This window comes from Morone saxatilis, unplaced genomic scaffold (genome assembly GCF_004916995.1).
Source record: "Morone saxatilis isolate NCDOM2014 unplaced genomic scaffold, NCSU_SB_2.0 Contig24, whole genome shotgun sequence".
Taxonomy (NCBI): domain Eukaryota; kingdom Metazoa; phylum Chordata; class Actinopteri; family Moronidae; genus Morone; species Morone saxatilis.
The window spans coordinates 9,390,188-9,401,968 of record NW_023339807.1 but is presented as its reverse complement, the minus strand read 5'-3'; the positions used below and the strand labels follow the sequence as shown (position 1 = coordinate 9,401,968).

Below are 11,781 nucleotides of genomic sequence, written 5' to 3'. Positions count from 1 at the left end.
TGTTTTATTTGCTCTGGCAGATGCGTCTGGACACACTCAGGCCAATCATAACCTAATCTAATATGAGGCGGGTTTTATAAGATGACAGTACATAGGAGTGCAACCTTACTGGCAGTTATTTTGGTACACAACCAAGATGGCTGCCACTGATGAACTGTTTCTGTTGAATCCGCTATCACGCCGTTTTTTTAGGTCTGCGTGCATTGACTACGCCTCTTGGACATCAAAAAGAATTGAAAATGAACATGCCAGGCTAGAGACAGGAAGTAGCATGTAAAAGGTAGACTGTATGTTCTCATGTTATGCACATCTTTAACGTTGTGGTTATTATTTCTCTTTGGCATCTTCATGATAGTTGGATGAGACAGTTTTCTGCTGATCAAACATTTCCTTTCATAATTCTTTCATATCAGAAAACAACACTAATTAACTCCTGAATTGAAATTTGCTTATTTAGTACATTCTGTGATTCATTTATAATAAACACATTTAAAGACTACACATTTTTCTGCTTAATAAGAAACTGGAGAGTTAGAGGGAAACAGTGTGACAACAACCACAACCTGCTGCACACTTGCACCAGTAAAAGCCTGTTACACAGCATTTTAAACCATCATCAACCTGAAAGTCTGCTCTCAAAACTATCTTAACTGAGTCTTACTGTTGTTGTTGTTAGCTCTTAAGAGATGATCGCTGTCGTTTGCGAAGCACTTGAGTCACTTCTCCTACCTTTTTGATGTCCATGTCATCAAGGTGGTTTTGAACAAACTGGACAGTTGCGTTCAAGTCGGCCTGGTTGAACTCGTAGGGGATGTTCCATCCCAGAGGCCCATACTTTCTCCTCTCCTGTACCGTGCTGTGGAGAAATGCCACTCCATACAGCATTGGCTTCCACTGCACCATGTTACTGACATCCAAAAGGTCCTGGTTTATACCTGGTGAGGGGTACATGGATGAACAACAGGAAGCTAAGAGAAAAATCTATTGAAAACCATTGTGCTTCTATCAGCTTTTTTAACATTTGGAGCTGTAATCCAAAGCCTTCTACTATGGCAGACTTGAAAGGTATAAAAATATTGGGAACAAATAACCAGAAAACTAGAAACCACTTTCAAAGAGAAAATAAAAAATAAATAAATTCAAGACTTAAAAAATACCCCTAAGCTGGTGACGTTTGATCGGAAGGAACAATTCTAATACACACTGTATTTGCTGAGTGAATAGTTTTTTTTAAATTTGCTTAAAAAAAGATTTAGCAATTTTCTTTAACAGCCGGTATGACACTTTTAACTTCATGCAAGTTTGCAATTCTCTTTTTTAGGAAATCTTTGACAGGCAATGTCTCAAAGGGCTTGTTATGTCTGAGCACTAATGACGTTTGGGAAATCTTCATCATCATGAATTTTGTGTGATTTCTCATAATCTGATAAGAAATGCAATCTTTAATTGCAGCTAGGCCTTGAGACAAGATAAATGTGTACTGAGACTTTTGATTGCCCTTCAGGAACCGTACATATCCTTTTTCCATATGAACCAAGGAGAGACAGCTGGTTTATACATATTAAATAATCTTATCTCATTCCCTCTTTAAGGCTTGTTTAAAATTTCATGAGCCTTACAGGCTTTTGGTACTTGGGTGATGCCTTTACCCTACAATATATACACACCCATTTCGTTATTGATTATGTGACTTACTGAAGGTGATGTGAAGATGTGAGTGTGCGTGAGTGGGTATGTGTGACCAAATAGGTTGTTTACATGTGTACACATCAAGAATGAAAAAAAACCCCTATTCTGTATGCTCATCATTGTCTTATTTCTTCTATCTTACTCAAACAGACACACACATCTGATCTCTGTGTTATGATAAACTGAGGATCAGTCCGTTGACTTTTTGCTTTATTTCCGCCATGTTTATATCTTGCAACGTTTTCAAACAGATATTGTCTTCATACAGGAAAGAGTGTGTGCATTTATATTACTACTACAGTCTCACCACTCTCACATTGTTCTGTAAAGAGATAGCTTACAAATTCTGGACTTTTAACTAATTTAGTTTTACTTATAAACTGAACCAGACTGGACACACCTCCATAGGTCCTCTTAAGCCCCGCCTTGAGGCCCTGTGGTGGTTCGTTGGTGAACTTGATTGACATCTGCAGAAGGGTGATGGGGAAGTGTCTGTGGACCTCTGTGGTCATCCAAAGGCGGAAGCTGTCGTGGACAAAGTCTGTCTCCGTCACAGTGTCCATTAGCTCGTCCATGAAGTCCAGACCCAGGTGGCAGTTCTGGAGTAAGGCCCAGCCACCCTGGGGACAAATAGGAAGAGCAATGGTTATCATCCATATCAAGGACAGAAAATTGATGATGTAGTAAAAAAAGAAGATCTTTGTGAGCAACTAACTCTGCATAGGTTGGTCTGTCTGTTAGTGATCAAAGAGCTTAAAAGACATTTTAAAAACACATTTTTCAGAGACAGAACACCTTGACACCTCAACATATTGCATGAAACTGGTCTGCTGCTTCATCAAATGATGCAAAAATAGCAGTAACCTCACACCCCTGACTCACATTAGCCATGGTCTGCTGCAGAAGCTTGCGGGCGTGGACCTCTTGTCCTTGTCCCATGGAGACATATCTGGTCTCGAACTTTAGCCTCTTCCCCAGCGCGATGATGGAGTCAGTTGGATCTGAGCCCATTGACAGGAAGCAGATGAGAGGTGTTCGTGGGTCTGATTCCTCCCACATCTTCTCCAAGTCAAGAATGACCCCTTCAGTGTACTTCTCCCCCATTGCGTCCATTATGTATTTACGGGCCTAGAGGAGAAGCATGTTTGTTTACTGCTTCATAATGCAAAATGCTAAAACACATGAGGAAAAGACAGAAAACATTTGGAATAAATTTACTTTCTGGAAGGCTGAGGGTTGAGTGAATAGTTCACTTTTTTTTTACTAGATTACTCTTTTCAGTCAACAGTAAAGACTGCTGCCAAAGGTCAGACAAGGACAACTGCTGGACTGTTTTGGAGTGCAGCTAAATAAATTCCACCCCAGGCTCGTCTGCAGTGGAACAAAAAACTACCCATCAGTAAGAAGTGAGCCATTACCCATTGTAGATATTCAGGCTCAGTGAGCTTCAGAGAGATGTTTTACTAAATGCATTCCACTTTTCCCTTCAAGGAAAGACTTGGCCGAGGGAGATATTACTGTAGATTAAGAGATTTTTAGTTTTAGATTTGTTTCTTTGTTTTACGTTTTACTGAACCCAGTCTCATTAATACAAGTTTGTTTTTGAAGTAAACCAGCATCTATTTTCCAGCCTTGACACAGCAATTAATGATGAATATGCTGCTTTAGGCAACTCTGCTGTATTTCTTTTCAGAGTAATTCAATCATTGTAACTGCATCATACTGTTGCAAATGCATTATAATGGAACCTAGCAAGTGTGGGGCTTGGACTTACCCTACTGTTCATTACGAAAGTGGAAACAAAGGAAACAAATGTACTGTAAAAAGCTGATTAGAAAACCAAAAATTGGTTTTAAGCCACCGGGTCTTTGTATCCAGACACTGTAACCACACACATAGACAGGTCTGTCTCTAACCTGCGCAATGGTCCTGTCGGGACACCAGCAGCGTATGAGGAGCAGGCGTTTAAAACAGTCAAGAGCCTGGTCGTAGGAGTTTGGGACCACCTCTTCCTCCGGGGCCTCCTTATCAAACCAGGACTTCCACTGTTTCTCGTTGCGACTTATCTGAAAGAAATGTGTAAACAGCTCTGATTCAGGAACACAAAGACAGTGAAAATACCAAACACATACTTTACTATGTAAACAATGTCCTCTATGCCAATGCATTGACATACATAATATGTCTTAAATACGGAAGAAACTCCTAATCATTTCACAGCAAACACAGACTGACACACATCCTGTAACACATCGCGTAACTCAGATGATTATCAAGGTTCTGGATTGACACTTGTCATACTGTACTGAATCCATGACAACACCATGTGCAATATAAATGCTTGATCGCACATATGCAAATATACTGTGACATCACAGAGCCTGTTAATCACTGTGTATACATGCACACAGGAAACCAGGTTAGTGGGAGAAATCAGGTTAAAGCAGGAAATTAGAGATTGTGTTTACAGTACATGCACCACAATAACACAGTAACTGTATAACAGGTATGCATAACATGCTGGTCAGTAATCAGATTTACCCTCGACCACATTTTTCTATTCCTGGCATATTTTAAGTGTGTATGTGATGTATGTAAGTGTTTCTTTTTTGTATTTGACACGACAAGTCTTGTAGGGAAAGAGCCCACTTTTTTTCTGTATTGTGTGTATGTCATTTTAGTTAAAAAGTTATTTTGGACACCGCTAGGAGTAATGTTTCTGATGTCATGACTATACCTTCCCTGTCTGAAGTCTCTGACAGGTACCTGTGCATATGTAAAACCCTTTTAGAAACCCAGTCAAATCAGATACATGGACAAATAATCTGGTTTCTTCAACCGAAATGTAGCTGTGTCAATGAGGTCTAAAATCTTTATAAAAAAAAAAAAAAAACTAAGATGATTGTGATATGATGATGAAAATGATTTGCCTTCTAGAGAGCATAATATCTACTGAGCTTTAAGTTTTAATGTAAAGAGAGTGAATGGCTCTGTATTATAAGTATTTATTCAGGACATTGAAGCAACCACCTGCAGCTCATTCATATAGTCGAACACATTCACAACTGAGAGCTGCTTCTTTGTGTCTATTAGTCACTGAGCAGCTCCACTTAAGAATGTAAGGGGTTCAGTGCTTTTGCTGAAGAGCACATTAACAGTAGTTGTCGATTATGCATTCCTGTCTGACATGCACATTTTTTGAGCCAGTCTCAGGGTTTGGGTGAACTTCTTAAACCATAAGGCTAAAGTGCTAAAGGCTGCTAAATAAATATGTTTGTGTGTTTCATATGTGAAATAAGGTGCATCTGTGTCCTGTATGAAGACAGTCAAGAGGGGGCTCAGTTGGTTTTGTCTCTCTATTCTGGGAAAGACTGACATTACAATCCTGTCCACGCCTTGTTCCCCTCAGACTGATTTCATTACACAAAAAACTGTTAATCCACCTCTCCCTGTTAATCATCAACACAAAAATACACATGTGTATTTGTGTATGTGAAGGAATACAAGGATACACACACGTATACATTTGTGTGTGTGCTCACATGTTTAGCCAAAAGTAATTGATTGGAAGTTTCTCCAAACTAAGCTCATTTCACACAGCACTGAGCTCTACCCCCCATGGAAGCCACCAAGCTGTCAGTCACCCCCAAGGGTGTGTGTATTTGTGGGTGAGTGACAGTCAATTGTGATGAGTGTGTGTGTTTGTGTGTTGATGTAAAAAGGAGAGATGAAGCGAGACATGATGAGACTGATATTGACATGCTTACTAGAGCAAAGGAGAACTGTGAAAAATATTTAATAAGCATCCAGAGACCACTGCTAAATCTGTGTGTGTGTGTGTGAGTGAGTGAAACAGATGACAGATGAGCACCGTTATCTGCAGACTTAATAGATAAAAAAAAGTCTCTCAGCTAAAGAAAGGTGTCATACACCTGTCAGGGCACACCTAAATTGATCAAGTTGTGCGTGTGTGTGTGTGTTGTACCTGATCCAGTATATCAGAGAACTGCCACAGTTTGCTGAGCTCCACAAGGTTGAGCCAGGTCATGTCAAGGATCCATTTAGCTGGTTTTTGAGGGCAGGCCTTTAGGTCCAGAGATGCACCTCCTGGAAGACACACACACACACACACACACACACACACACACACACACACACACAAACACCAAAATAAATAAACGTGTATGTGTACATACACACAAACAGCAAAACCTAAAGTAAAAATGTGTGTGTATAAAAATAATATAGAATGTTAAATGATTCAAATACATTCAAACGTGTACAAACACAACCTCCAGAAATGTACACAAAAGTCATTCTGTGAGTCCATGTTCAGCAGGTCAGAGCTGACAGATGGTGAAGCTGCATGCAAGCAGCAGACTGTCTGTTATGGCCGTGCCAGTTGCCATAGCTGGCTTTTATCCCTGTGGTCACGAGCATTCCATATCTCTGATTCAGTGAACTGCTACAATATTAATATGTTTAAAATGTGTGTAAACCTTGAGTTGAGCTTTAAAAAAAATCTATCTGCGCCAAGTAAATAATGAAAAAAACAGCAAACAAAAAATATATTTGGTCCAATTTTAGAGCCTGGAGTTTGTTTTGAGGTGAGCCATAGCTGTACATTTCGCTTCTCTTCTTTTTATGTTAAGATTTAAATGTCTCAGTCTCAGTGGAGACAGCTATCTAGTATGCCAGTGTATGTACTTTCTTTCTTTGTCTATACATTCTAGGTACTGACACAACAAAACAGTCTTAGAAGATGAGACATAACAGACAAAAAAAAGAAAGGTGAAGGATCAGAGGCACACAAAAACATGCGTTCCTGGAAACTTTTCCTTTTCTGAATATTACTGCTGACTTTACAGCAACTCAACACTGTGTAAATAATAATACTGACATTTGAAATATACAGTACTTGATCTAGTTTCAGTGCCTAATAGCTTCTAATATCCTAATATTCAGAAATGTTTTCACAGCTCAGACGTTTTTAAACTCACACACTATTGCGTTTGGGGGAAATTTTAGGATTTGAGGGATCTTTTGGGTTTCATAAATTCAGGGTCAGGATCACTTTAGCTTTAAATAACTTTACTAGGTATGGAGATGACAGTGAAGCACACAGTCACCAGTTCACAGTTCACATTTTCTTCTTACCTTTAATGAGTGTGAGGAACTCCTCATGTTTGACCCTGTTGCTCTGCATGTCAATCTTCAGTGTCAACAGCAAAGTGAAGAGGAACTTGTGCTCCTCATACAGGCCGCGTGCTGCATACTTATACACCTCAAAGGTCATAAACTCTATGATGTTGGCGATGCGTTTGCTGGTGATTGGACTTTTGGAGGACCTGTAAAAAGTAGAATTTCAAATTTATATTTAATATGAACTCAAATGTAGACTAGAGATCACAGCTCATCTGTTTTTAGTTTATTGACTTTTGCTTGGTAACAATTATGCAAAAGCTTCTTCTAGCCATTAAGCAAGTTAGAAGCGCTGACAAATTTAGTTGTATGATTTGACGAGAAATTATTTGAGCTGGCAAATCAATGGGTTGCTGCTTAAAATGGACTGTCCCTGTATTTGATGTTTGCCTCAGAAACTTTAACCTTTTGCACTATATAAACAACAATGCAGTATTTCAAAAACAAAATATCACAGTTAAATTACAGTTCAACCTGAAGTCTCAACAATGACTCAGTAGCTTCCACCTTTAACATAAGCTGAAAATAATTCCTTTTAGTTTTCAGCTGCAAGACAACATTAACTCTCTCCATCCTAGTACATACATACCTCACATATGTACTGCAGACAATTACAAGACAAGGTAAGTGAGGAGCAATATTGAAATATGATATGAAAGTTGAAAAGTTATCATGCTGTTCAAATGCGCTCCAATTACAATTATAAAATATCTGACAACCAATGGCAGTACATCTTTCCTGCTGGTGTCACTGTATGGAAATGTGGAACAAGTAGAAAAATAATGAAAACACGATGAGGTAGTTTTTAGGCCACAGATTGGAACTGTCTGGCTTTAAGACACTTGAATTATACAACATGCGCTGGTTGAAGTAAATGTAATATTGTTTAGCCCTCCTTGGAAACCCATATTTTGGGAAAGGCTGACATAGCATTGCAGATGTCTGCATTTTAATCAGATTAAGTTGCCTAGAAAGTGCACCAAGTGCTCCAGCAGCATTAACTGACGATGCCAATAACCCAAACAAATCCCCTCTGAGACTTTACAAATCACAACGAGAAGAGCAACATTTGCAGGCCAGCAGACAAAGGCTGACATGGAATTGCATAGGGTCACTTGCTGTCGGCACGTATGACTTTGTGTGTATTCAATATAAAAAAAAGTCATTGTGGGTAAAGTCTACTCTCCACAACAAGAAACCAATTAATTACAAACAGTAGCAAATGCAGTTATCTCACCTGGCCAGAGAAAGGTCAAAAAGTCCCAGGAACTGTCTCAGAGAGGTCTGATACATGACATTCACCATACTCATTTCTGTGATCAGGAAGTACAGGATACTGCCCCTGGTGGCCACTGAAAACACACACAAACACAAACAATTGTATTGTGAAAAGAAGTGTGTTTCTTGAAGCACACATTAGTGTGAAAAAAAGTACCTGTTGTCTTTATGGCCTCTATTCATGAATCAAACTGTCACATGCTATAGTAAAAATATTGGCCTGTAGAGTATAAATAATTATTTTGTGAAAAATAAAAAAATCTGATGATGAGGCGGTTGATCAAAATGTCTGTTTACTTTGAAATATGTTGCACAGACTGACACAGAGACTTTTTATGATGAACTAAATCTGTTTTAAAGGGATGTGTGTAGTGAGCAAATTTTCTCTTGGAGAGTGTCTATGTTTGTCATTGCTGAATTATAAACTGAAAATTAATCTGTTTCGTGTGATTGAAGCTGAACTTGGCAGGCACGCTGAGCGAGTACATTAAGGTGTAGATTCTGTCTTTGAGCCAGTTGTCGTGACCTACCAGGTCGGTACTCCTCTCTGGCAGCATTGATCTGGATCTCAGTCTCCGCAGCAATCTGTAGTTTCTGAGTGACCTCTTCAGCTGTGCGCTTGGTGTTGCCAAGGACAAGAATCAGACTCTCATCATCCACCAGTGAACCCTAAAAAGAGACATATTTGTCTGAATAAGTCAGAAACCCATGGAATTACTATGGTAATGGATTCCATAATTTGAGAAATGGCTGGGACAGATGTAAGTTTTTCTATTATTCTTCCATTGGGTGACCTCATTTTTCAACTTTCTTTACTAGAAGCAAATGCAATATCCAACATTTTAATGAACTCCAGATGAACATATTTGCCAGCAAATGTCAGTCTATTTTAAAGCAAGGACCAGGAAACAGATAAGCTAAGAACTTTTTTTTAAGAACTTAAAAAATATAACATAAAAACGTTGCCCCTAATCCTGTTAATGTATCTGCACTGATGATTATCACATGCCCAATTCAAAATGTTTTCTGACATATCACAGTAGATTTATTTCCTTGCCTGTGTGCTGGTCAGTCGGTAGAGGAGATTGTCCTCTAGTTCCTTCATCTTTCTCTTGTTGGATGTCACATCTTCCAAGAGGTCTGTTCTCTCCTTCTCCAGTTCCTGGTGTCATAAAAGAACAGGTAACACATGCACACACACCCACATACATACATATACAGGTTATGAAGCTGTAGCATGGTGCTAGCTACATATTTTAACAGATCATTAAAATCAAAAGGGTTTTTCTCCTGGGGGGCATGAATTTGATCAGCAAATGAAATGCTTTTTAGATTATGAGATAGTGGAAGTTGACATTTTGGCCTGACAGTGGGCAAGATGAAAGTAAAGTACATGTAGGATTTATCTAATTATCCAGACCAAATTTCATGGCAGTCTGGGTATTAATGGCCAGATGGACTGACTGACACAGCCATCTTTTATATGCTGCTATTAGCCGGGTAAAAGCAGTCATAAGTTACCACTACTGTCACACTGACTCATATTTTTTAAATTAATTATTTTGCTGGGACTGCAGATTAAAAGCACACTGTCCTAAAAGCCACAGTGTCTGGAAGGTTTTTATGACTCTAATTGCTCTTGATATACTGAGGAAATAATACTAAAATCTAATACCGTAATAAGAAAGTGAGGGTAGAGAAACTACCATATTTTGGTACTCAGGTAGCAACACCACAGTAACATGCAGTGTCCCTGCCCTGAATGTCAGTCTGACACTCCGTGGATTAAACGGACTGTAACAACAATCCAACCAACGATCCAGCGATCCAAAACCTCATTCACCCATGGTAAATGTAAGCTTGATATGGTCAAGACAACAGCCTGTGACCTGAACATGAAGGGACTGAAAAGCCTTTTTACATTGTGTGTTAATGGATTTGTCTTTGATGGCTTTAAGGCTCATGAGCATTTTATTGAGGGGAGCCTCTGAATGATTCATTCATATAACTGCAAATGCATTATTTTGACCACATTGTTTGTCTTGTAAATGCTGCATGAACTGTGAAGATGCACATTTTAGATTCCGCTCCCATTATGATTAAATCCATGAGTACACAGATAACAAGCCACTTTTGCCCAGCTAGCATAAATCCTTCATCTTATGACCAGCCATTACTGGATGGACAATGGCCTTCCTACAGCAGCACCAGTCTTTTCACAGTCACAATCAATGCGTCACAATCATTGGGTGCATTTATAATACATTTCATCAAGTCCCTGACACTTTACATGTGACTGTCTTTGTGTGTGTATTTGGTATTGGTGCATATATACACTCTTTTTTGTTATGTGGTTGTTTCTTCACACTGTCTGTGTCTGTGTAATGAGTGCTGTTTTTTTTACATTCAAAAGGTGATAATAACCTCCCAGTTATGTTGTCACACTGTTTGTGCTTGCTAGAGAGAGGAAATTAGGTACACGGTAAGGGGAGGTGTTTGGAGCCTGTATTTAAAGGGTTTTTTCAAGGAACTATAAAGATCTAAACAATTTGCATCAAGCCTGAGGATATTTTCTTTCTAAGGAAACATACTGAATTTCAATTAACAATGACGTAATAGTGCAGAGCATAAAACAATTTATGTAAAAATATGTATACAGTGGCTATAATGCCTGCATTTTGTAGAGAGCAACTCTACCTGTTTTTCAGTGAGGATGACTCTGCCCAGCAGCTGGTCCTCTAGTCCTCTCATGGTGACTGTGAAGTCGATGATGGAGGTGCGTGCACTGATCTCAGGGGTGTAAGCCGGGTTAGGCAGCTTGGTGGTCACATACAGCCTGAAGCCCTTCATCACATCAACCTCTTTGTCACCCACTTTCACCTGTAGAAAGCAAGATAGCGGTAGGGAAAGACACATTCTCAATATCCATTAGCATGTGAATTATATTATCAACACAATGCCAAAATAAAGAGCACAAAGTCGGAATCACAAAATAACTATACACCTATATCAAAAACAAATTTACAAATAGGAAACAAGTTGTGCTGATTATTCAGCCAGATCTTCCCCGAACCACTTCAAGAATACAAAAACATAACCCATAACTGCACATTTGTCATGAAAGTCACTAAATTAAGCAGATGTCATTGAAAATGTATGAATAGGCCATACTGAAATGTGATAAAGGCAGATTCAGCTGCTCAGAAACATTTCTTGTGTGTGTATAGGTTAGAAAACGTCTGTACATGTGGATGAATGTGTGCTTGTGTTTGCTCTGATCAGCATTTAATTACTCATGGCAATATAACTTCTAATTATCCATCTGCTGGTTTGTCCCTGGAGCTGTCGGACGCAGACACCTTCACTTCCTTCTCACACCAGGATATTAATAGAAATTAAAGCTTTTCAGGAGAAGGTGGGAGTAAGTGTGTAGACACCTCTAATCAGGCCTCTCATTAGGTAGCTGAGAGACTTCTGATTGAATGTGTTGGCTTTTACATGCAGCCAACAGGCTTTCTTGTAATCACTTTAATGTGAGAATGCGTGTGCATGTTTTTCTGCATTTATATGGTACTGTATGTTTGATGTGTGTGTGCGTGTGTGGGGGTGTGT

The 11,781-nt window shown here is 39.1% G+C and overlaps 1 protein-coding gene across 1 annotated transcript in view; it reads right to left on the bottom strand.

Annotated features, from left to right (window-relative positions):
- Positions 1–11,781, bottom strand: part of dnah5 (dynein, axonemal, heavy chain 5) — a gene marked incomplete in the record, with an annotated part of 84,165 nt that overhangs the window by 10,195 nt on the left and 62,189 nt on the right. The window contains 10 exon segments of the mRNA XM_035672845.1: positions 730–935; positions 2,090–2,309; positions 2,572–2,817; positions 3,606–3,755; positions 5,675–5,796; positions 6,847–7,037; positions 8,129–8,243; positions 8,700–8,838; positions 9,227–9,331; positions 10,867–11,049. Coding sequence (XP_035528738.1) covers positions 730–935; positions 2,090–2,309; positions 2,572–2,817; positions 3,606–3,755; positions 5,675–5,796; positions 6,847–7,037; positions 8,129–8,243; positions 8,700–8,838; positions 9,227–9,331; positions 10,867–11,049 — 1,677 coding nt within the window.